Below are 26,494 nucleotides of genomic sequence, written 5' to 3' on the forward strand. Positions count from 1 at the left end.
TCAGTGCTCAGGGTGTACTACTAATTGGCTAGGGCTAGGCACAGGCTGGTGAACTGTGTGTAAGTGGGAAGCTCATATGTCTGGTACCTTGTCATCAGGCCGGCTGGCAGCCACACAATTCTGGGTATAAGTCATGACTGAGTCAATCAGGCCAGGGTAGTTTCTCATGGTGTGACGTCCAGCATCTGCAGAACTCAGGTTTCTGAAGGAAGACATTTTATAAAATGTAGGGAGATAAAGCAAGACAGATAAGCAGCTCCGTTAGCTGCGTATTTTCCATCAGCCACTAAGCTCCCTACATAATTCTGTTAGAATTCAACCCACTTGGAAGGATTGCCTTTATAGGGTGAAATTCACCTCTCTGCAGGGGGCCAGTGCACCACTTAAGTCCCACTTCAACTCTGACGACTAAAGTGGGACCTAGATGGTGTATAGGCCTTGTCACGTTCCTCTCCAGAGGGGTGAATTTCATCCATGGAGATTTTCCTTTTAGGGTAAGTCCAGAGGGAAGATATCCCCTTAGAGAGAACAATGTAGGTACAGTGGGGACACGCAAGATATCTGCTTAGAGTTATTTCCAGAGAGAGGGTAGAATAATGAGTAGCTGGAGATCGCCACAGAGAACAAGGAGCCCACCTTCAACGGGCGTAGGTCAGTATAGCAACATTGACTTCAATACCACCATTACCACACAGCTCTTTCTAAACAAGCACATTTATTCTTAAAGTGAAAACATTACAGAGAAAACATATTAAATCAATACAACGTACACGCATGCTAATAAGCTTACCAGAGATCACCCCAAACTCACACAGAGGGTTTTCTGTGGTCATCAGTTCATAACAAGAACCCCCATGTCTCTCTGAGTCCCTCCTTTCTACTGTTTGGGCCTCTGATCTTGTCCTCATGTGACAGGTGACCACCATGACTAGCACACAAAGGTCCCCTCCTCAAGGAGAAGCTTTAAAAAGTACCTTGTTTAAGAGAGTCCTTTGAAGCCCCTAACATTTCCCAGGGTTTACATGAGTCGTGTCTCTCCCCTAGAGACATTACATACGATCTCACAATACAAACTCCTAAAATACTTTAACTGAATTCAGTAAGGTTTAGCTTAATCCAAGAAGGTTTGTCCAGGATATTGCCGGAATTTGTCATCTCTCTCACACGGGGACACCAGGTTTTAAGAAAAAGGGACAAAAAACTTAGATTTAAGTGGTGATGGTTTCGCTGCGCTATACTCTGGATCAGGTGTTGGCTAAGACAGCAGAGTTTTAGCAGCGGCATGACATGATCTTGTTTTAATGCACCGGTAGCTCGCAAATGAGTGGTTTGCAATAGCTCACAGACATCTGCCAGACAGAAACTCTTAACAAACCTGCGTGGCTAGGCTTTTGTCAATGAGCAGATGTCCAAGTCCCTCATTATTCAAGACCCATTTTAGGCCCAAACTGACCTCAAGTTTGGAATTATCTCCATGTCATTGCTATGCATTATGGGCACAAGACACGACAAACCAGTGCACAGAAGACTGACCCTGCCCCCTGGATGGCTATTTTTGCAGTATCCCCCAGTACTGCCATTTCTCCATTAACATGTATCCACATATTTGAGCTCCAGTGCCTTTACAGGGATGGAGCAGATGACAGCCCTGCTTACAAGAACCATTCTGCTGCATAACTGCACAGGGAAAGTTCTCCTCCAAGAGAGGGATGGAGGCAGGAGCGCGCTGTCCTTCAGAAGTGATCTCCAGCCTCTGGGGGCTGATAGTGACAGGCAGAGAAAGCTGCAGTCCCTGCTGCAGTCTGCTTCATCAGTTTCACAAGCGAATGTAGCTCCCATTAGCTAGCGTGTCTGGTAAGGGCGCGGTCTGTTGCTACATTCCCTAAGGCAGAGCTTTAGTTCATTAAAGTACCTAATTATACAGCTTTTTCATCTCCCCACTGAGTTGTTCCCAACGTGATGGGGAATTTGGAAGCTGGTAGAAGAAACTGCAAGTCAGGACGAAAATCTTCATGCCAAGAAGTTCTCTGGCTTTTCCAAGGAAGAAATAAAACCATCCCAGGCCCAAATACAAGCCTCTCACTTTGACACCGACACTTACACTGGGATGGGCCAACACCTAGTTACTGTAACTGGAATGAATGGATCCAGTATGAAGAAAGAGAATCAGCTGGAATTTGCTGGCAAGAGATAGTCATTAGAGCTGGATCGAAAATCTGGGGGTTTAGTCCCACACAGAAAATTTTGACTTTTCATCAAATAATGAAAACAATTTTTGTTTTCTGGCAATCAAAATTTAAAAAAAATTCAGCTGAAACCTGAATATTTTTGGCCCAAAACCACCAGCCTCATCCCCCACCACAAATTCCTTGTGTTAGCTAAAAAATTTCAAAAAGTTTTCTAATGAAAAATCAAAACTTTTCAAGGAAACAGGACACTTTCTGTGAAAAATTTTTGTTTTATCAAAAACCCAATTTTCTGTTGAAAAACAAGTTCAGTGGGAAATGTTCATCTAGCTCTAGACACCATGAAAACTTTATGAATAGGCTTGGCAGAATTTCACTTGTATTTTTTTAAATCATGACTGGCGTGGAGAAAGTGAATAGGGAAGTGTTATTTACCCCTTCACATAACACAAGAACTAGGGGTCACTCAATTAAATTAACAGGCAGCAGGTTTAAAACAAACATAAGGAAATACTTCTTCACAACACACAGTCAACCTGTGGAACTCCCTGCCAGAGGATGTTGTGAAGGCCAAAAGTATAGCTAGGTTCAGAAAAGAACTAGATACATTCATGGAGGATAGTTCATCAACAGCTGTTAGCCAAGATGGTCAGGAATGCAACCCAATGCTCTGGGTGTCCCTAAACCTCTGACTGCCAGAATCTGGGACTGAACAATGGGAGATGGATCACTTGATGATTGCCCTGTTTGTTCATTCCCTCTGAAGCAACTGGAACTGACCATTGTAGGAAGACAGGATACTGGACTAGATAGACCATTGGTCTGACCCAGTATGGCCGTTCTTATAATTTTGATGGATAATATCAATCATGCTTATTTTTAAGCTTTTTTTTTTTTTATTTTTTAATCAATTTAAATGTTCACAGTTGCAGGAAACTTTGGGAGATCAGACAATAATTAATGACAGTAGATGTTGAGATTCAAAAAGTTAAAGGTTTATAACTGTTAAAATAAGGGGCCCGTTTTAAGCATAGCCACAAAGGGTGTGAGCGATGCTTGTCTGCTGACCTACCTCAAACAGCCTGTAGCATTGAAGAATACCTCAGGGTCAACAATTTCTCTTGTCCTATTACTGACACCATCAGACCACCCCGAGAAAGGGATGATAACACAATCTGTCAAGACAGGGAGGGCTTCGTGTATCAAATCTTCTTTCAGCTCATCAGTGGAGGACAGGTTCCACAGCAGCCCTAGAAAGAAAATGCAAGACAAACATTAAACCTTAAGGTCTTGACGCAGTAAAGGCCTGAATCTCCTATCACTAACATTGCAACTAGGGAATAACTCCATGAAAGTTACATCCATGCAAAACTGGTGCAAAGAAGAAGAGAATCAAGCTCTAGGTCTACAATTGAGGCATTCAAGATAACCCCCAGGTTTGGAGAGAGACGCTCTGGTCCAATCTCCCTGTCCAATCTCAGCTCTAACAGAAAAGGCAGTTTCCTCTGTAACTAACCAACATGTCACTCCATGATCAACCTGCGTGGTGCTGCGTGTGCTGTTCAAACCAGGCTTCCCAGTACAGACCCAGAATGTCACCTCTTCTACCTAGTCCACGTTATCTTGAGAAGGATCTTGAAACTAGTTCTCCCATAATACATTGTACTAGCTCAGTGGTCTCCATCCTTTCCAGGCAACAAAAACTTCTTGTATTTCAAGCAATGTTCACTGCTTCCTATTTAACCATGTGCCCTCTAACCCCCCATGGGACTTGGGCATACTCTAAGTTCTAGTTTCAGAGTATATACAGTTAAATGGGAGATAGTAGAGGCATCATACCGGCCTGGGACAGAGGCCCCCTATTACAGTACAGAATGGAGCCTGGTGTCCCAGCCTCAAAGATCATATTTCTGTACACATTTCAGTCTGGGGCAGTGAGGGGAGTGGACCATCTACCCAAGGCTCAAGTACACTATAATCAAAGACAACTAGGGCTGACCCAGTGTTAGCACATGCACGTGATCCCAGTAGAACCCAACTCTTCAGGATAAGCCTGGGACACTAAATAGACTGTGTAATATTCTCTGAAACAAACCCCCAAAACTCACCTCCTGTCAGACCAGGAAGGGGAACTAAGTGCCAGAGGATGGGACTCTCCTCTGAGAATGCCCTGGACCCAGCTCTCAGGTGATCACATGTAGGCCCTGATGGCTCAAAAGCCCTTGATGGTCACAGCTGTGTTGGTAAACCTGGTTGCATAGGTGTGATCTCTAAGTCTCAGACCTGATTCACGGGCCAGTGGTTGGGAACCCCTAACACTGTACGCAAGATTCACAAAGCTGATAAATTGGGCAATCCAGGGGCCTGATCCTGCACAGCCTTGCACTTTGTGTTGTCATTTGCACATGGGGAAAGCGAGTACAAAGTGTCATGCTGGTCTGATAGTGTTGTACTTTGCACAGGTGCATATGGCAACGCAAGGTGGCAGGCAGGTGAGTCTCAGGCCCCAGTGTCTAGGAGCCAGATCCCCAGGTGTTATAGGCTGGTGTGGAAGTCAATGGAGGTATCCTAAGTTACACGAGCTGAGGATCTCTCCTTTGCTTGCATGTACCTGTCAGCTGTTTCTGTATTTCAGTGTTCGGAGTTCTCCTCAGGAGGCTCACACACTCCCTTATCCCATTCTGCCGTCGGGTTTCTAACTTGTTGGCAGGATTTCTGAAGACCAGATTTCTAAGAGCCCCAGCTGCAGCCTGCTGGACATTTTGGTTTGGGCTGCGGAGGAGTTCAATTAGCTTGCCAATTCCACCTAGCCGGTAGACCTGCAAGAGGAGAAGACAGACAAGGATCAGCATCCCATGAAAAGTTCATCTATTTGCTCTGGTGTATTAAAAGATCACGGCGACAGAAGTTAATGCAAGAAGACAGCATAGCGCGTACTAATTGGAATGGAAAGGATACCCTGAGCATTACAGGATGGCTAGACCCAAAATACCCCATTTTTTACAAGGCAGTCAAATGGCTTGATAGCTATAGTCAAGAGCGTCTGTGCTGACTGCCTTGATGACTAGGGTATAAGATTAGTGGACAGAGCACTGGACTGAGATCAACTGGGTTGTATTCCCGGCTCTGTTATTGACCTGCTGGGTGATGTTGGACAAGTCACTTCATAGCTCTGTGCCTCAGTTACCAAATCTGTAAACACAGGGATAATGAATTATACCAATTTTGTAAAGCACTCTCCACTCCACCTATGAAAAGAGCTGGTATTGTTACTAACAGATGTCAACAATTAAGACTTGCAAGTAATGACCTCAGCTGGAGTAAATTAGTGTTTGCTCCCACTGACTTCAGCAGTGCTACGCTGATTTCTGTCACCTGAGGATACGGCCTCACAAGTCTTATTTCTGCGGTGAAAAGCTACCTAGAGACGACATTATAATTGTAATATAGCAACATTCCATAGTGCTTTACCTGCACCCAGAAACCACGGGCCACATTCAGAGGCAACACGTATGTTGGTGTAACATACACTCAGAATCAAGGGGCCAAACTCTGGGCTGATGTGTAAGGAGACGGGGGTGTGAATCTAAGTCTAAGGCAGCCTACAGTTGATGTAACATACATGTTGATGAGACTGGGAGAAGGTAGCAGTCACACAAGCTTAGACTCTCTGTAGACTGGTAGACTTAATTAGTCTCAGCACTGAATTGGTCCTACTTCTCTGAAGTAACCAGAGCTCCTGTGAACGGAATTCATTGCTGTGAGCCTAGGAGTTAGTGAAACCACCTGTTCATGAATGAATGAAACTGTCAGCTGGGGAAAAATGCCTTGATATTTGGAAGCCTCACTTAACGAGCCTCGGGGCACATTTTCAGAAAGTGCTCAGCACCCACAATTCCAGTCGAAGGCAATGGGAAATAAAGATGTTTGGCACTGCTTGAAAATCAGGCCCCAGATGTCTCACGTGGACCTTCTAAAATGAAGGCACCCAGACCCAGAGCCCACTTCTGAAAATGCAGCCACGAACAAGTTAGTTTACCTCTTGCTTGGCAGATTCATCCTGGAAGCAGGTATGCTGGAGGTAGTATGCACCCATGGCTTGAGATTTCTCATCCGAGGAGCACAGGAGCTGTATGGCTTTCTGGATGGTCATTGCCACATTGTCCAACTCATCAGTGCATATTCTAAACAAAAAGAAGGGAAAGGAGTGTATCAGTCACTATGTGGCAAGTGCAAGATGCTTTAGAGGCTGATGACTTCTTTGAAAGATGCCACCAGATTCAAGTAGGCAACGGCCCCTCAGCCGACTACCGTTAGATCTTATGGGTTTGTTTATCGAGACAGATCTATCAATATTGCAATATGGTCCCTGCAAAGAGAGCTGCAACCACCAAGAAACCTGGTGGGCTAAGTATTCAGGTCATGACTCAGTTTTTACCCAGTCCTTACTCCCATTGACATCCATAATAATGGAATGTCGTTGTTTGTTTACAGAAAGAAGACTGGGAAACTGCGTGTGACCTCTTGTAGATTTCAGAATGATACCCATGATCATACGCATCTACTTTAACCTTTGGGGTGCTAAATCACAGTCTTGTTTCAAGGAAAGCCATTGCTGTTTGTGGCCATGTTATTGTCAGAAAAAGAGCCTAGAGAGGGAGGTTTTAAGTGGAGTTACAGATGAACACTGACAGTGGAATGATTGCAGATGTCTATAGAATCCTGAGGTGAGTTACAAGAGAGTATGGACTTGGTGTGGGGCAGGGGGGATGGAAAGCGTGGGAAAAAACCCACCAGACCTTTGAAAATGCACCTCCTTGCCGTGGAAACGGGGGGGCTGATTATCTCCTGCCTTGCACCTATGCAGAGTGGGTAGAAAGTGCTCCCAATTCACAATGCTAATGACAACACAAGGTGCAATGCGAGGAAAAATCAAGCACTAGCAGTCCAATTGTTTGTTTAATTTTATTTAAACAATTAACTGAATGCAAGTGGAAAATGGTAGGTCACAGGATGGGTGAGACTAAAATGTTCAGGGGATTTGGTGGAGCAAAGCATCCAAAAGTTCAGCTTCTGCCATGATGTTTTCCCTTCTCTGCGCTCCCGTTTACATCAGTGGGGTTTTACCGTTGACTTCAGTGAGGTCACGATCAGGTCCTGTCAGGACATTATGTCTTTGGGAATTGGATGTTTCTTGGTTTCAGCATATGGAGGGAATATCCCTGATGGGAAAATCCAGCAGACTCTAAAAGAGAATTATATCTTTTCTATGGGATTTTTAAATTAACCTATGAGATTCTATATAGAGATATGATCCTCTATTAAATTCTATTAAACAATCCACAGAAAGGTGTCATTCTCTATTATGTTGTATAGGCTGTCCAGAATAATTTCCATGGCATTCTAATGGTTTCATCTCTACTAAGTTCTATAGGGCTTCCCCATAAAGGATAACCCCTCTTGCTGAGATTTTGTTATTAAGCCAGAAACCAAGAAGTGCGGAGTCATGTAAAATGGGGGCAGGAAAGGTTGACTTTGAACCTTCGGAACCTCAGAAGATGTTTGGTTCGGACCATGTTTTGGTGAAGGTTCAGGATAGTGTCATTTTATCTAAACCTTTCTGACCATCTCTACCAGGCTGATGGTAGCTTTGGAACCAAATCCCTCTCTCCACAAACAGAACAGGCACAGCATGAGCTGTGACAGGAGAAGTTTCTCCCTCCACTGTATCCATGCTGTCTGGGAGAGGAAAGTAGGAAAGTTCTATCTCCAGGGATCATTCAATCTTTAGCCATTCTGCTGAGAAGACCAGCCGATGACTGCCAGCTGTGATGGCGGCTCTGATGACGGCATCCAGTTCTAGAAGTTCTCAAAGCAGGGGCAATTTTTATAGGTGACCCACCAGGGTCAGTTTTTCAAGGACAACTCCCCACACGGGCATTTCTACAGAGCGACAAATCCATCCCCAGCCAGAACCATAGGGGGAAATCTCTGCAACCAGCTCCAGTTCCACAGTGGAAAGGGTCAGTAACCAGAATCCATTTTCTCCAGGGGAATTCATCCAGGGGAACAACTCCTCACTCAGGTTAAGTTCTACAACCAGAGCAACTAAACAGAATGGAAACTTTTCTTTTTTGTTATTGAGAGTCTAGGGGCGCAGGGGACAAAGGAGCAGGGAGGAGCTAAGAAAGCCACTGCTCATTGTTTATTAAAAACATTACAGAGAAGATAATATCCACAAGCCCAGCGATTCCTAACATATGACTCAAACCCCCTTGCACTGAACACCTTTCCACAACCATTAGGAACTCAAATATGGCTCAGAGCATTGTCACTCATCTTTGATCCACCCAAATAATTACTGTTGAAGCTTTGGCACCATAGGCAGCTAGCTAGGAGGATTCCCTTACATTCTTCATAGATTCATAAATTCCAAGGCCAGATTGGACCACAGTGATCATCCTGTCTGACCTCCTGTATAAAACAGGACTAAAATTTCCCCAAAATAATACATGTTTTGAATCAGAGCAGATCTTTAAGAAAAACATCCCATCTTGATTTAAAAATTGCCAGTGAGGGGGAATCCACCAAGATGGGGCATTTTTCTAAAGGATCTGCTCTGGAAATTATTTTGAGGGAAGTTCTATGGCTTGTGTCATACAGGAGGTCAGTCTGGATGATATAATGGTCCCTTCTGGTTTTCGAATCTCACCCTTGGCAAGTTGCTTTAATGGTTTGAGAGCTAAAGACCTGAGAGCTGAACCCCAACGTGCTATTCACAAGACACTGAAAGGAGACAGTTTTCTTCCTATCGTGAACGATTGCAGTACGAACCCCAGCCATGCCAGCTGTGATGGATGTCATAACAAAAAGATGCATCACTCTACCTTTGGGAAACAGACACACACTTCAGGGGACTCTTTCTGGCCTCTAGTGGACCAGGCTGTGATTACTTGTGCTGATAGTCATTTGCAGAGGCAGTTTACAGCAGGGAAGAACCACTCAGGGCTAGGCTCCACATTTGGGATTGACCCATGGTTCCATCAGCATGGACAGGGAGGATACACTCCCTGCTAGTGACCTCTCTTCAGTCTCCCAGTCATCTCCGGAAAGGAGCTCCATCAGGCATCACGACCTCGACCAGAGACGGGCCTGCAGTGGCTGGAGATAGCAGGTCAGTGGGGGGTTGCGCTCTGACTTTTCAGAGGACTTGGTATTGCGTTGCCAGGATGTCCTGTGTTAGCCACACGTGGACAGTGATGACCCTATCAGGCTTCGTCCTGCATTCCGGCCAGGCAACAAGTCCAGAGGATCCCATTCGAGTCAACAGCTTTGCTGCCTGTTCCATAGCATCCAGTCTGATGCCTGTGGCCCTTTTCTTTAGCCAGCTCCGGTTTCTCTCAGGTTTTTAGTGCTCCTGTGTCAGTTATTCTCTATACGACTTACGGTCATGCCCACACCTGCTGTCACTTCTGAAGTGATGAAGCATTTGCTCCATGAGATGTTTACCAACGGGGGCAGGTGGGTCACTGCATGCCATTGCCACCGACAGCCACGGTTCACAGCCACACATTTGAAGGTGTACCCAGCGGATGTATCTGAGCCTCTTTCTTCCACCTACAGCTGAACAGTTAGGGTAAAGCAAACATGCCAACCACGTCTTGAAAGATGATCGCAGTGCACATCCGGCATTATGGCGGACACTGTTCCCCTTCCGAAATTCAGGGCATGCTACAGCTCAGTTCCAGCAGTCCTCATGCTAGGGAGGGTCTGCAAGCACCAGAACTCACCTTTTCCTCCTTACAGAGAAGAGCACTGAGTCCCTCTCTGGCAGGCTATCATGGAGAAGGTCTAACTGGCCTAGCATGGTGGGATTTGAATCTGGGACTTGAAGTGCTAAAGGCAAGAGCCTCTACAGCTTCAGCTAAAGGTAGGACCTCCCTAGCTGGTGGCAGTAATAGTTTCCTGTCCTCCTATGTGTACCAGCTGGAGAGGAACAAAAGATGCCCTTGCTCCTAGTGTGCTTTATATACAGCATGCCCATCACTAATTGCTCATAGCGTTCAGTTTGAATCTGGTGGCCTTGGAGCAAAGGGAGCTTTCTCCTAACTGGGCAGAATCGCTACAGATCATTTAGCCAACATGGCCAGCAATGAGTGACCAAGTGCTGGCTCCAGATGACACACCATACGACTGGAAGAGGAACTGACTGCAAAGAGTTCCACTTTAGGGACAATCAAATGGCACTACTTGGGAACTGAGCAGCTGCAGCAGCCATTGGAATAAGCACAACAAAAGACATGTTCTGAGCCCTCAAAGACTTTGAGCTGGGACGTGTGGTTCTCAGTGAGTCCCACCATGTCCCAGGGCGTAGAACAGGAATATCATGCTTTACCTCCAGGCGAAGGGGGAAGCAGAGGTGAGCAAAGAGGAGATTGTCTGCTGTGAGTTAAACAAGCTGAAGATGTTGTTATTCACATAACCACTGCGTCTGCCTGATAACTGTTCAGAGCAAACTCTCCAGCCAGGACCTGGTGTATTGGAGGGAAGCTACAGGTCTTCAAGAGGGAAAATTCTCAAATCAGACTAAAATCTACAAGCAGATCTGAACAAGTTCTACAAGGGGTCAACTATCCCAACAGAACCAGTTCTACAAGGTGGGGGAAAACCCGCAACAAGGTTTTGTTTTACAAGAACAACAATTCCACAATCCAAATTTACGAGAGACAATACGCTTCAATCACAGCCAGATAGGGAAGGGAAGCAATTCCCCAACCAGAACCAGTGGTATATGACTGGAGTCCTTCTTGTACAGAAAGTACTGCACAAGAGAGGTCATTTCTCGAAGGGGAAGATTTGTTGCCTAAAGAACTCAGAGAAAACACACAACCAAGAATAGTTCTAGAAGTACAACACCACCCTGACCAGATCCAGTTCTGTACGAGGGATTACTCAGTCGAACTATCTTTACAATTCTAATGCACTTACCATCCTGGTACCAGAGTGTAAATAATACCATAGCCATACCAAAAAGTTAAATCAACGGTATTTTCCATTTTCTCTTGCTAAGAGCCACTGTGATATGTGCTTGTAGTTCTTTTTTAATTCCACTCATCCCCTTCTTCCTTTTACTTCTTTGTACTTCTCCTCCTCCTCCTCTTCTTTTCTCTGTATCATTTTACTTGTCCCCACCGAGGTAGCTTCGGAATTATTGAAGAAAAGCCAGGGTAAAAGGATGTCTTTACATTTTCCCAGCCCTCTTCCACAGCAAGACCTCTCCAACCTCAGCCAGTTCTACAACGGAGTGATGCAGCAGATGGATCTAGAACCAGATTGGCTACAGGGATCATTCTGAACAAGGCCAGCTCTATATTAGGGGTAATTCTCTGTCCAGGAATGGTTTTACAGCAGGGAGAGCACCCATATCAGAATCAGTTCCACAAGGACCACCACTCGCGATTGTAAACAGTTCTCCAAAAGAGAAAACACTCCAATCCAGCTCAATTTTGCAGGGGTACAATGCCTGCCTATGCACTGCATCAACCTGGATCGATTCTAAAAAGGAGAATTTACTCAAAACAAGACCAGTAGTGCAGTGTGGTCAACCCCAAAACCAGGGCTATCTCTGGAGAGGACCATCAGTCCAGAGAGATTGCTAACAGGGACCCCAGCCAGAACCCAGTTCTGCAAGAGGATAACTGCACAGAACCTGTTCTACATAGGAGGCAATACCTCAAGCACTCTCAGTTCTGTGGTGGGGAACCACTTATTCAACTGCATAACCATGTCCAGTTGTTCACAGGAGACAATTTGACCAGCAAGGCTAGTGTTTCATTGCAGAAAACCTATCTGACACAAAACGTTCCTAGCATGAGGACAATGCCCCACACAGCCCCTGTTCTGCAAGGTGAAAACTCCACCTTAAGAACCACTAGTACACAGTGAACAATGCCACAACCAGGGAAAGTTCTCCAATAGTAACCATTACTCAGCCAAGCCCAGTTCCTCAAGGACAACTCCTCTCAATGATGAGGACAGATGCCCAAGAAAGACCTGTACTTCCAAAAGAACAAAACACTGTCTAGGTCTCCAAGGGGCAGAACTCTCCAGCCAGATCTAGTTCTGCAACAAACTGCACCCAGTCCAGAAGCAGTTCTATAAAGATGGCATGTCACCAGTGAGAACACTTCTACAGAACCTAAAAAACGCACAGGTGACAACTCCTCAACCAGACCCAGGTTAATAACAACCCCCATCAGAACTAGTTTTCTTCTCCCCAGCCTCCAAGCAAGAGTGGCTTTTCAAAGGGAACAGCTCCTTAACCCGATCTACACAGAGGAAGTGTTCTTAATCTCAATTCGCTCTAGAGGGCAACACTCACTAGGCAGAGCCACTTTTACCAGACAGACCACTCCCCAAACTAAACTAGTTCTCTGGTGGGGGACAACCCCCCTGCCAGGTTCAATTTTAAAAAGGACTAAACTCCCCATCCAGAACCAGTTCTACCAGGATGACACCTCCCCAGCCAGGTCTAATGCTTCATGATAGACAACTCCTAAATCAGAACCAGTTCTGCAGGGTGAGCCACACCACAAGCTGGGAGGGTTCTGCAAAGGGGACCACTCCCTAACCAGGGGATGTTTGAAACTGGAGAGCATTTCTGACACAAGGGCAGTTCTCCCTGGAGTAAATCTTCAGAAAACCTCAGCCATTCTTCAAGATAGCATATCATTCCATAATTACAAGTAACTCTACATATGAGAAAAGCCCCGTGTATACCAGCTCTTTCGGTAGGGAAACAGCGATCCAGCTGGGACCAATTACTTAAAGGCAACATTCACCTTATGCAGAAAACATCTTCATTGTTGCAGCTGTTCACTGGGTGTATTTCTTCACCCTACAGCCTCTCAGCCTACTGCCCGTAACTCCTTGGTCAGAAATTCCTGGAATGAATTGCTTCTAGTTATGTAAACGGCGGCTTTCCATCCCAAAACAATGACAGGGTTTATGAAATGAGCCAATGGACAACATCATGCTCTGAGCAATGTGCCATCCAGCCACAAGGTAAGCCATGGCTAAACTGAGTAACATTTTGCACGTGTAAAAGAAGCGAAGAATGCGCATACATAAAGCCAAATCGCCAAAAGATAATGCATCAACAGGCCAGCTCATGGAGTCTCAGACCCTGCTAAACAGCTGTGGACAATTTTCAATGAGGGAGATTTACAAGTGGTATGTAAAGCTAAGAGCCAAAACTCAACGATAATCAAGGGGCATGAACTGGCCCCATAATGGAATTTTCACAACCTCTGGTTCGTGCTCTCAGGCTGAATTAGGCAAGGCTTTCACGCAGATCCTGTTGTGATCGCTATTTTTATTGTAATTATTCATTCTATGCAGTGAAGCAGCACCTCATAAACCAGGGCCCTATTGTGCTGGTGCTGTACAAACAGAGAAATGGCTAGTGAGACAACGCAGGTTTGAACACCATGGCTCAGAGCATCACCTCCTGAGCACAAGCCAGGCTCCTCAATCTCTGAATGTAGATGTTTGAGAGAAAGTGACGTTTGGGACACGACGCATCTCTGCCACCCCTCGTATACCTCTCACACTTGTAAGTAAGTATCTGATGGGATTGCATACTGTGTATAGGGAAAGGAATGAGCAGAGTAGAATAGATCACAGCATAATTTGGGATCCGATTTTGAAGTACTTTCACTCTGTCCTCTTTCTGGACAAACTCCCAGTTGGACTAAATCCCAAGGCCCTTAGTGAGCGTCTGCTCGTCCTTACTCGCCTCCTGCAGAAATCAGCCAGTGCTGCCTAAGCAAAGGCTTGGTTTGGGAGTGCAGTGGGACTCAGTGGCACTCAGCACCTCTCAGGATCAGACCCTTGGGAAGGACTCCAGGAGCTGACCATTTGAAAATTGGACTTGCAGTGTGAAAACCGGTGCTTTTTTGTAGGGAAATGAACGCCAACCCAAAGTGGCATGGTGAGCAGGAGAGGCACACAACAGAGGTCCCTGCCATTCTAGCAGTATCACCCTGCAGAGAAGTCCCAGGCTAATCCACTGAGCTCACAGGCACGTGGGAACTCACCTGGAGCTGGACATAGAATGCCCATACACCCCGTCCTGCCTGCCGCCCGTCACGGGCTGGGCGTACAACGCATCCGGCTTGTTGCAGGAGAGGTTGCGATCCGGGATGGGTTTCCTAGCGGTCCCATGGTGGGTGCTGCAGCTGCTGTACATGCTCTGGCGGTTCAGGGTTGCCTTTTGCACTGCATGGCTTCCCACCTGGTTTCTCCTGAGCGTGCCCCGGGGAGGCTCACAGCACAGGTCAGGCTCACTCCGGCTGCTCTTGAGGCAGTAGTTGCCACCGGGACTGGTGGGGCTGCAGACGGCTTTGCTGTGGTGCCGGCTGCCCCAGCCCTCCATCTGACTGTAAGAGCTGAAGCGTCGATTGTCTGTCTCTCTTTTAAGGGTCCCGTTGTACATCTGAAGGGGGAGGAAACAGGAAACAAAACAATTAAAAGGGGCTTGAAGTGACTCCCAGGAGTTCGTCAAACGGGGCCAAATCCTGAGGGGCACTGAGCCCTGGCTTTAATGGGAGCTGTGGGCACACCACACATTAACTACAACAGGACCTGCTCATGGTACTTTGATGGTCCCCATTATCCTAGTATCTGAGCACCTCACAATCTCTACCATCTCTCTCCTCACAGGTAGGGCAGTGTAATATCCCCATTGTACAGCTAGAAAACCGAGGCTAGAGAGACTAAGTGACTCACCCAGGGAGTTTGGGGCACAGCAGGGAATTGAACCCTGGTCTCCTTGCATCAGGTTAGCACCCTAGCCCCTGAACTACCCCACCTCCTTGTAGTTTTACTTAATATTGTGTATTAATATTCATCCCAAAGGCTTCTAAGCCTCTTACGAACTCTAGATACACCTGACCTACCTCGCCTACCACCAATGCGCAGCCACCTCTGGACTGGAACGTGGCAGCCTTTGAACAGAGCGCAGCAACGCTGCCATCCAACAGAATTTGGCAGGGCATCAGGGCACCTGTTCCATTTCTCACAGACTGGGATCCGATATGTACCCCAGGGGTCTGGAGCTCAGGTGTCTGTGTCACGTGAAAGGCATCACGCCCATCCCGTTACAGATGCTGACTCTAACCCTATTCTATCCTTCCCATTGCTTGCTTTGTCCTTATTAACTCTTCTTACCCATCTTCCACCCTGACAGATACACTAACCCGTAGGTGAGAATTCCCCCGTGGAGGCCCAAAATGGGGCCCATGTGGGGAAAAGAGGATGGATTTATGCATTAAAGGAGTGAATGAATAGCTCATGCCAACAATAACGTTTGAAGTTTTGAGAACAATAAGGTGGAATTTCTTAAGAAATGCCAGGGCTAAGCCAGCAAAAAGCCACCATATTTAGTTAAAAGAAAGGGCCCAGTTCTGACCTGATACACTGGTGTACATCCACAGTGACTTCAGTGGAGTTACTCCACATTTACCCCAGTGTAACTGGCCTGAGATTCTGTTGCAACAACACTTCTGGATGCTAACTGTGGCATCTGCCTCTCAGAGGGCTGCGCTTGGCAGAGGCTTGGGAACGTTGCCAGCTAGGAAAGGGGGTGCTAAGGTGTTTTACCCCACATAAAAAAAACCCAAACAAACCCAGGCAGTTATGGCAGCTTGCCTGATAGACACCTAGCAACACTGGAATTCCTGGCCCATTCCTCTTACAGCGCAGTGGAACCTGCATCGTCAGGACACCCATGCGGACACAGCCTTCGGTCCCAGTTACACGGCTCTCCTGGTCAGCAGAAGATGCCAGTGGGATACGAACGCTGCTGCTAAGGCAGCTGTGTCGTGAGGAGGCCCCGCGGCCATGCTGCAGGCCAGAAAAAAACGGAGCCTTTGTCCGCTGCCTGCTCAGTGCTATTCTAATGTACTCAGGTCCTTCTTCTTCTAATGTACTCAGGTTCTCCCATCACCACTGTGTCTGAGCCCCTAGGCAGGGAGAGCTGCGAGACACGTTGTCCCGATGCCCATGGCCAGTGCCTGTCTTTGACAATGAAGGAGCCAGGCACAGAGAGCGCGGAAGGGAAATAAAACGCACTCCTTAAATCTCCATCAACAGGCCAGGCCCTGAGCTCCTTGCTCAGCCCTACAAATGCTCATGGACGATAGGAAGCTACACCCTGAGATCCTGCCATGGGGCTAAAGCTGCTCTCAGTTCTAGCAGCATAAATCTGGAACGACTCCGGAGCAACTCAGCATCACTGAGGACAGAATCTAGTTTTCATGTTCACTCAGTCCTAACCCAGGCAGACTCCCATAAAAGATTAACAGAAGTCTTCAAAATTTGGCCCACCAGCATTGAGTGGCATTAGGGTTAAACTGGTTCCTCACAGGACCCCCCCATTAGGCAGGGTTCCTAATTCCACACATCCCAGTTGAGTGGAGTGAACTGCACTCTACTGAACAAGGGAAGGCTCCCTTTCTCTGCCTCCTCCAGCTAAGCCAAGCTTTGGCCCAATTTGCCCTGAGAGAACAGGGTAGGGGAAGAAATGACTTGGTAACTTACTGGTCAGCTACAGCGAAGAGGAACTGGGGAATGATGAAACACTGTCCTGGGCCCCCATCCAAACCCTCCCTATGAATTCTGGGAAGGGATAAGCCACAGCCCCATACAAATTAGGGCTCCCTTGGAAATTCAGGCCTCGAACTCAGTGTCCGTGGTTGAGAGTGGGGCTATAATGTTGCCCTGCAGCTCAGAACAGGGCAGCTGCAGATTTTCACCTCATGAACTCCCTGCCTACCCTACACATGGGTGCTGAGTGGATTTGTTGAGAGACCCACTTCTCTGCTTTGGCCTCTGCTCTACCTGCATATAAGGCCTGATCCATAGTCAGTGGGAGTCTTTCCACCGACCTCCCAGGGCTTTGCCTCAGGCCCATACCGTACACAGCAACCCTCAGATAACGACTAGGGCCATGACACTTGAAAGAGTTCTAGAATGGGAACAGCCCAGCAGCTGGCAGCATCCACAGTAAAGCTCATGCGCTGGCTTCGGTAATGAGCTTCTCACCACACAGCAGCTGTTTTCCCAGGAATTTGCAAGAGGTTTCCCAACTACCCTGCCCCACCCAGATAGGAGCTGTGCTGACTTGCTGGTGAGGGCTCACTGTCTACCAGACAAGAGCCTTCCCAAAAAAGGCAATAAGCTGGAATTTGCCATTCCAAGAACAGTGGGGAGGAGAGACAGGTTATCAGCTAAACAACTGCCTGCCTGCCGTGCTAAAATGCAGGATGAAATAATTCCCCCACTGCATACACGCCAAGACAAACAGTGTGCTCATGCCCCCACCCACACATCTCCCCATATCTGCTCTCCCGGCAGACCCCCAATGTGAACACATAGAAAAGAAAAACAGCAGCTTCACATCAATAATATATTAAGTCCTTAATGGAAACATAATAGATAGCTGAAAGGCTGCAGCAAAGGCCCCAGGAGCTCAATATCTCTGCCAAATTGCTGACAGCTCCTCAAAATAATCCTACCAGAGTGAAACCCTGCACTGACTCATAAAGGGAAGCCATAGCAAGGGGGAGGTGCTCAGTCTAACAACCTGCTGCGTCTTTATTCCACCCAGCCCGTAGAGATCACGTACCCTTGAGAGCTTGCAGAGAGCAAAGGTGATGATGGGTAGGCAGGAGAGAATGAGCCCAGCCACTCCTGAGATGTCAGAGCCTCACCCCACACTAATTGCATCCTCACCATTGCTAGAAGCTTCCCAAGGGTCACTGTGGAGGTTCCCATCTCTAAATATGACTTCTCCGTGTAAAATGTAATACTGAGATGGCTTTGGTCAAAGGCCATCTCCTTGGGGCCACTAATCATTGGTGCAAGGGTGGCATTAGCCACTGGATACAGCCAAGTCTTCCCCACACGGCCACGACTGGTTGATGGAAGTTGTCACAGGGCTGCTACTCAGCGAGGCTCTCTGGTGTGACACTAACCCGATACACCTGCCTGAAACTGTTACCAGAGTCCATCTTATACACCCACCTGCCTCCCTCATGTGTATTGCCCTTTCCTCATTGCACACAAAATCCTCCTCTGAGCTGCTGGGGCTGTGCTGTGCATTCAAGTAGCACGTCCACAGCGGGTTTGTGTTTGTTGGAAGGCAGAGGACATTTGGTCCTGCCAACTATTCACCAGCTTGAATTCAAACCTCTGCTGACTAGCATACATGAGATGATGAGAACACCTGCTGCAGGCAGCTTGTTCAGACCTCCAGAGTAGTTAAGAGAGCCCACTTATTATCAGGAACCTTTAGTCTAGACCCCTAGGTTACCTAGGGAGGTGGTGGAATCTCCTTCCTTAGAAGTTTTTAAGGTCAGGCTTGACAAAGCCCTGGCTGGGATGATGCAGTTGGGGATTGGTCCTGCTTTGAACAGGGGGTTGGACTAGATGTCCTCCTGAGGTCCCTTCCAACCCTGATATTCTATGATTCCTTAGCCAATCAGTGCTGATCCTGTAAGAGGCCGGTATTGAATCATATGATCGAGACCCTCCACCCTTCCCTAGGTCCTACTATTTCTCCTTCCTGGAAGGCACCAGCGCAAAGAGAAAGAGCTACTGGCTGGCGGGTTCATTATACCCGGTATTCTAACTCTGACTGAGGAATGAGCACGTCCACCAGAAAAGCAGCAGGGTCCCCTCCAAACCGAGGAATTGCTCTGGCTTCCCTGATAAGCTCATGAGATTGCCAGCCCTGCCTTTGAACCGCTTTAACAAGCGACAGGGGAAGGTCCTCTTGCCTGTGTCAGTCAACTCAGGTTGCAGGGACGGAGGAGATATTTCCCCTGCTTGGATGCAGTGTGACATCCTGCTGGGGCGTCCCTTCCTCCCCTCTCAGGATGAGCACAGGGGCCAAATCCCAGCTAAGTAGGCTCCAGCATGCCTCCTTCTCTCTTCGCTGAACAGAGTTTCCTAACCACGCAGAATGTCCTCTGCTGTCACACTGATCTGGGGCTTAGGCCAGGTGGGGAGGATATCCAAAAATCAACAGCTGGCACAAGCGAGGGAGGGAACGCTCCTGAGTACAAGGCCTGCTTCTCTACTCCCCATCACCAGATTTATGGAGAGGAGAGGACAATCGGGCCAACAGACTGGGTCAAATCCCCTCTCATTTACACTGGACTCTGGATCTACCCTAGGTAGAGCTGAGCAAAGAACTACTTTTTCGGTTTGGTGGCTGAACTGAAAAATACAAAAATTGTTCGTTTCATTCGACCCAAAATAGTTTCCCACCCCCCATTTTGGTTTTTTGGGTTTTTTTTTTTTTTTTTTTTAACTCTTGGTTTGTTTTAAACAAAGCTAGCTAAACTTCTAAATGAAACTTCATTTCAAAATGAAAGAGTTAAAACATTTCATTTAGAAAATGTCAAAACAAAACATTTTGACTTGTTCCATTTTTTCCCCCCAGACAAAAGTATTTGCTGAATTAGAGCCAAATACACGAATAGTTTCACTTGAGCCAAAGCTGGATTTTTTCAGTAAATAAACAATTCATCTGAAAATTTCTGACTGGCTCTCGCACTAGGGTCACAGAGCAGCCTGGATCCCTGTCTAAAATACACAGTGGTTATATACCTATCTGAGCACAGTGTCACCGGCTGTTTCCCCAACTACACCAGTTTCCTGGTCATAGCAAAGAGAGGACCAAAATATATTCGTGAATTGCAGCAGACATTGATTGCTCAAAGGTGATGTACAACGTAATGAATGTAATGAACGTTCAGGGAGTCCCCTGGAACCAGACCCAATAGTACGGGGTGGGAGAAAAGGAGCAGGAGAGGGGACACAGAGAGAGAATGTGCTGATTATAATTACCCTTGTTCTCCTTTATCATGTGGTGTTTCTCGGTTGGGAATTCCACTGGTTTGTACAGTCATCCAAGAGGATTGCTCATGTGCGCACACACATACTCACATTGGATCAGACAGGGTACAGGTCACCAAAGAATTTGTCCAAATCACTTCTTTTCTCTAAAATGTAGCTAAATTGATCACTTAATTAACTCCAAGCGTGGGCTTGGTGCCTCACCTGCAGTGCTCTCGACCTAATATCTAGCCAGCCATCCGTCCAATCCAGGGTGATCGTACCGTATAATAAGAGAATCTGAGCACCAAAAGGTAGCTCTGAGGAATGGCATTCAACCACTCTGCTTCACCTTGACCGGAAACTGGGGGCTGCCCCATGGGATCTTGTGGGGGGAAAGGAATGAGCAGCAGGGTAAAATTGATTAAGGATGCCTTGTTCACCATCTAGACTAAGGGGAACCAACTCTGGAGCAGGAGGCGAACATGTGACTAAGCAGTTTATGCACCCAAGACTCTTCTCCACTTTGCAAGAATCATGTAATTTTTCCTTTCCATTACGTGGACAAGTATCACTTGGGTGAAGCCAGGTGGTCCAGCATTTACTATGGGGAACAGGCTTATTTGAGGATTAACAAAGGGGAATAAATCACTACTTCCCACACACACCTGCCACAGACCCCCAGGCCATAATACAGAGATCTGAACTTCTCCTGGGTGTTTGCTCAGGGGTTTGGTTCAGCCTCACATCTAGCTTTATTATTTTTTTAAGAGTGCAGAGCAGGGCTGGCAAAGCCCAGAAATTGCCCCTGAAAATGAGAAATGAGGCAGCAAATCATGATTCATTCTGCACTGCAAGTTTTGCAAATCTCCATACAAAAGCGCAATGAGAGTCCCCACACAGAGATCTCACTGTGAGACTTTCTGCTCTTCCTACAGCAGCTCTGCACAGCCCTGAGCAGCATGGATTCACTCGGTGAGTTCAGAATTTCGTACAGTCCCTACCAGCAGGGCAGAAGATCTATGGCGATACTGCCTAAACTTGTAGCTCTGGAAAGCTGAGGTCCTCCTAGTCCCATTGACTCCAGGGAAGTCACACGTATCCTGCTAGGACCCTGAGTTTGAGTCTGAAATTCTCATCACCCCTGTAAAACGACCTTAGAAATCCAAGCCTAGCCCCTAGGGGTCATTGATCCATATAAAAATACAATGAGGAAGGGGGCTGAGGGGCAATGGCAGAGTTGCGAAGGTAGAGGAGCTCTAAGAGTCAGAACTTCTCTGACCAAATATCAATCCATTTCCTTTACGAGCAGTAAAATCCACCCACATCTAAATTAACAAGCGTATCTAGGACACCATTCCTCAGCCCAGGATTTCAAAGCACTTTGGGATAATTAATTAAGTCACATAACACCCACAGGGGGTAAGTAAAAATGTATCATTATCCCCATTTTACAGATGGAGAAACTGAGTCATGGCAAGTCACATAACAATATTCATTAGTATTATGGTTAACAACACTTAGCCCTGTTATGGTGCTTTTCATGCACAGACCACAAAGCACTTTATCAAGAGGGAAGAGTCATTCTCATGATCCCCACTGATCAGATGGGGAAACTGAGGCACAGAGCGGCGAGGTGACTTGTCAAGGTTGCATGTCAATGCCAGCACCAGGAATTGAACCCAGATCTCCTGATTTTCTTTGCAACTCCACGACACCCCCACACACTCCAGTGGCTGGACGTTTCTGAATTCTGCCACCTAAGAATGCAATCTTTTTATTACCCAGCTCTCTCTCTTTTTTTTTTTTTTTTTACACTCATTCCCAGTTTCAGTTGCATTTCTAGAGCAACAGACAGCAAAAAAGGAAATGATGCCATATAAACATGTTGAGACCGAGTCTCTCCCAGGCCGCAGGGAAAAGCTACAGCAATGAAATATGACTGGGTCCCACCCTGAGTGGATGGGTGGAGAACACCCTTGATCTTGCTTGTGAAATGGAGTGGCTGCTGCATGGCACGGCACGGCACAGCAAGGGGAACACTTGCAAAAGCAGCAAAAATACACTGTTCCTCCAGAGACGCTCATCCCCTCCCATCCACTTCTGGAAGCTGCTTCTCTGTCGCAGGCAGAGAGGTAACTTTGATCTAGTTCTGTGAGGAGCCAACTTGCATTGGCCAGGGAAGCAAATGTTAAGCTTGCGGCTATTGTGAAGGATGCAAAACCTTGGATCGGGACTCACGGATTTGGACGCCTGCGCTTGTGGCTGTATGAAACAAACAAAATTCCTTTTTCTTTAAGAAATATGCCCCAAGCATCCTTTTTTCCCCACAGATGTTTCAGTAGCAACAAATAACGACCTTGATCCTGAAATCCTAACTCAGGCAAAACTCCTGTTGAAGTCAGTGGGAATTTTGCCTGCAGAGAGAGTGCAGGACTGGGGATAACAAAGCCATATTCCATGGTCTGCTAAGGCCCATTCTGCGCTGCAGCTGCTGGAGGACTCAGTGTGAGCAGGTGGACTCTGCTGGAAGAAAGCAGGTAGCTAGAGCTCTGCCACCTCCTGCACCAGCTGCTTCCACAAATGTCATGAGTTTGAGGGTCTCAGGACAGTTCCTAGTGGAGAAGTGTCACAAAAGGGCATTTACTCATTAATGTAATAACAGGCACTAATTTACCTCCATGTTAGCATCATCATCAGACAGACCAAAGAGTTAAAGGGTCATGGACACCAACTTATGGCCTCCTTGCTAGGATGGCCAGCTGTCTGCCTCGTTTGCAGAGACAGAGCACTCTGCTGCTTAGTATGTACCCATTCATGGGTAAGCGGAGCACTCCAGCCTCTAGGGCTGCCAATCCAACACCTTGCATTCCCCACAACATTAACATAAAAGAAAAAACTAGAGGGCAGGGCAACATCGGCAGGGAAAGGCAACCGCGGGCCTAAAGGGTCTTTTGCTGTGCTAATTATATGGGGCTTCTGCTCCAAGCATTCCTTCCCCTTTCAGAACCCTCTGGGTCAGACGCTGGTCAGTTCAGTACAACAGCTGCAGCTTGGATGAGTCCCTGGCTGTCAATAGGTCTGTGATCACCAAGATGGGGAAGTGGTGGCAACCTCTAGGTTCAGGACTGACATGCAAGCTTTATCTGGTCTTTATTAATAAGTAATTTGCAGGCTTTTATCTATGTGTGCCAGCCACTAGTGGGAGACATGATCACACATGCTTATCGAGAGTGCATCACATAGTAAAATGAGATACAAGGGAAAACCCAGGAGTGACAATGCAGATTCTCCAGGTAAAGAAAACTGCAGAGGAAAGAGAATAAACGAGTAACACGCAAACCATAGGCCAACCAGCAACTCCATGTACTTCCTAGATAACTTCTCTTATCACCAAAGAGACATTGGGTAGAATCAGTGATTCAAGGTCACCTACCAAAAAGAACAATATTTAGAGTGCAAATTCTTCAGGGCAGGGACCGTATCTTACTGTAGGGGATAGAGAAGGATTTCCTTTAGTACTTTTCATACTCTGCGGATAGACAATCAAGGCTTGCAAGGATTATAATGGATCACTGTGCCCAACGTTTTGTCTGGACTCAGTGCAAAACCATAAGTGATGTCACGTTCTTATCACTGCCCTGCTAGCTCAAAAACCTTTAAGACTTCACAGAAACGATAATTCTAATCAAGACATCATGAAAGGTGTTAAGGAAATTGCCCCTCTTATTATTGCCACCTTTTCCATTTCTTAAAGTAGAGGAAATGCAAATGGGAGACACACCTGCATAACAGAGTTTAGACATTTTATGAGTTTCAAGCAAACTTGAAGACAGAGCTCAAAGTTCGCTGAAAACAGGTGGTGGTGGAGGTTGGGTGGTGGTGGTGGTTGCATTCCTTTAATACCTCTAGGGAGCAAGCAGAGTGGAAAAAGAAGTTCCCCTGTCTGGATGTAGTGTGTAATCTCAAGGGCCCAAGCAGATTTAGGCCTGGGGTTACATTTTCAAAAGCACCAATGTAACCAAAGACTCAGCACCGTTTTCAAAAGTCACCAAGGAACTTAGGACCCTCACTGAAAGTCTATCGGACTCAGGCACTTTGAGGAACTGTACCCCTGGCCCGTACCTGGAGAAGAGACCTTCAGGAAACAGCCAGGTGCGGCACAAGTCAATAGTGAAGTCGTGCCCAGCTGCAATGCTAGGGGGCACTGTGCTGTTGCGGGTGCCATCTTTGGGAGAAGATGTAGAACAGAAGCCCTGATCATTCCCAGTCATCTCATCTGCTTTTTTCCAAGAGGACTCGGTGACCCTGAACCCTAAGTCCTAACTCTAACCAGCACTGAGTTTGGGGATAGGTTTGCATTCGGATCTGACCTGTGAGTTCATTGCTAGTTACCACTCAGGTCAGACACACTCTCTGCCCGCTGCTCATTCAACACCGGGCGCTCCTGGTGGCCACAGCTGTTGTCGGTCAGCTGGCGCTGGCTAGGGGATATGGAGGATCATTCAACAAAGCAAAGCACAGAAGACGTGAACCAGTATCTAAATTGTAACCAGCCTTTGGCTTTCACCAGCCAACAAAGACACAGCATTTATAGCAAACATGCGGGAACAAGAGAAGGAGCAAGAACAAAGCTAAATAAGGGGAGATTTAAATCCCCAAACTGCCAGTTGTACCCCCAGGGTGTTTTTACACAATGGCCAAATCACTGAAAAGTATCACTGGGCTTTGTAGGGTGCTGCAAATACCACTCAGGTTATCCTGGATTCAGTGCCATCAGCTTGGCTAAACAGAGGGCTCTGAAATGCAGCATTTCCGCCTCAGGCAGAGCAATTAGGTGGGGCAACAGCTTCAGTGAGACCTACCTTCCTACCTACCCCCCGCACTCCTGTCACTGAATCTTTCCCTTATTTGCAGAGATAAGCCTGAAGCAAAATACTGGATCTGATTTCAGAAACAAGTTTCCTTGAACCTACCCCCATAATGGCCCCAAACCATCCACCCAGAAGTAGAGGAGAGTTCTGATCCAGATTGTGGACTGCTGAGATCCAGGCTTCTTGTGCTGCCCAAACAAATTTATTACCTCCGTTCTCAGGGAACAAGAAAACTTCCTCCCTTGCCCACCTAGAACATCTGGAGGCTGTGGATGTCCATCTTACTCTTGTCTCCACGGCACAGTTGGCTCCTCATATTGACCAGCAGTCCACTCCTATGGACTCTCATGCTGTGAGTTGCTCTCTGTACCCCCCAATAGCAAGGCACAGAGAAAAGAACACCTTACCGGATACCCCCAGTTGCTGTTTCCTGTCTGGGCTTTGGCATAATAGCTGCCCCGGGTCGTCCCATAGTTAATGCCATCAGCCAAACCATCATACATGGAACCTGCAAGCAGAAGAATAACATTAGGAACGGAAAGCTAAGCTCCTATGTGGTTTGCATGTGGGACAAGGAGTTCTTTGTTCTCTGATGGGTCAAGGTCTTCCCCACTGTCCACCAGAGAAGGACAATGGATGTATCACAAATCAGGCGGAAGAGAAGCCCTCTCTCAATGGACATGGCTGCATAAGGCTAGAAGCCCCTTCTGAGTAGTCATTGGGAAAGGAATAAAGGGCAGGAGAGGGGTGATCCGACCTTCCAGTCACCTCTAAGGATCACAGTCTTCCATCTTTTCTTGTGTTGGGTAATGCCTTGCTCTGAGAGCAGTCCCATGAATTTCAACTACTCATTGTGAATCAAGGTGAAAGATTCTAGCCCTTAGCTAATGGTGGTGGAAATGGAGTTTAGAGGTTCAGTTCTGTCCTTATCCAAATCTCTTAGATCAAGAAGAAACCCTGCAGGTTTTCTAATCAGCTACCAGCATAACTCAGCCCAGAAACATGAACTTCTCAACAGCCTACAACTGACCAGCCCTGCTGTGTAAAGCCTCTTTCCATCTACCTCCCACTGGCAAACTCTAAGAAGGTAATCCTTGCTTCATTTCGCCAATTTCCCCTTCCTTCCAAAAGCCTTTTATATGAGGTCGCATTGACCATTAAGAACAAAGATTAGAAGAAGTGTTAACTGTCCTCCAAGCTGGAACTCCATTGTACCTTGTGACAGCACAATACAGTGTGAGTTACTAAGACCTACATTTTTGAAAGTGCCCACTAATTTTGGGTACCCAAAATGAGACATCCAAGGCCTGGTTTAAGGAAACGTAAAGACCCACTGGCTCCAAATGATGGAATTCCACTGGAGCGCTGGGCACTCAACACCTCTGAAAATCAAGCCCAAAGCATCTCAATTTGAGCACCCAAATTAGCGGGCACTTTTGAAAATTTAGCCCCTTCATCTCTTAGTAGAGATGGTCCTAAACTGGAATTTCCATTCAACACAAAAGTCTGGAAAAGAATTTGTTCCATTTC

The 26,494-nt window shown here is 46.8% G+C and overlaps 1 protein-coding gene across 1 annotated transcript in view; it reads right to left on the reverse strand.

The window, feature by feature from the left end:
• The window catches only part of PKP1 (plakophilin 1), a 46,721-nt gene that overhangs the window by 12,417 nt on the left and 7,810 nt on the right, over nt 1-26,494 (reverse strand). The window contains exons 2-7 of the mRNA XM_077839420.1: nt 25,372-25,472; nt 14,285-14,682; nt 6,226-6,370; nt 4,798-5,005; nt 3,259-3,436; nt 88-202 (exon numbers count right to left, since the gene is read on the reverse strand). Of these exons, the coding sequence (XP_077695546.1) occupies nt 88-202; nt 3,259-3,436; nt 4,798-5,005; nt 6,226-6,370; nt 14,285-14,682; nt 25,372-25,472 (1,145 nt within the window). The remainder of the gene's footprint in view (nt 1-87; nt 203-3,258; nt 3,437-4,797; nt 5,006-6,225; nt 6,371-14,284; nt 14,683-25,371; nt 25,473-26,494) is intronic.

This window comes from Eretmochelys imbricata, chromosome 21, assembly GCF_965152235.1.
Source record: "Eretmochelys imbricata isolate rEreImb1 chromosome 21, rEreImb1.hap1, whole genome shotgun sequence".
In the NCBI taxonomy this organism is placed as follows: domain Eukaryota; kingdom Metazoa; phylum Chordata; order Testudines; family Cheloniidae; genus Eretmochelys; species Eretmochelys imbricata.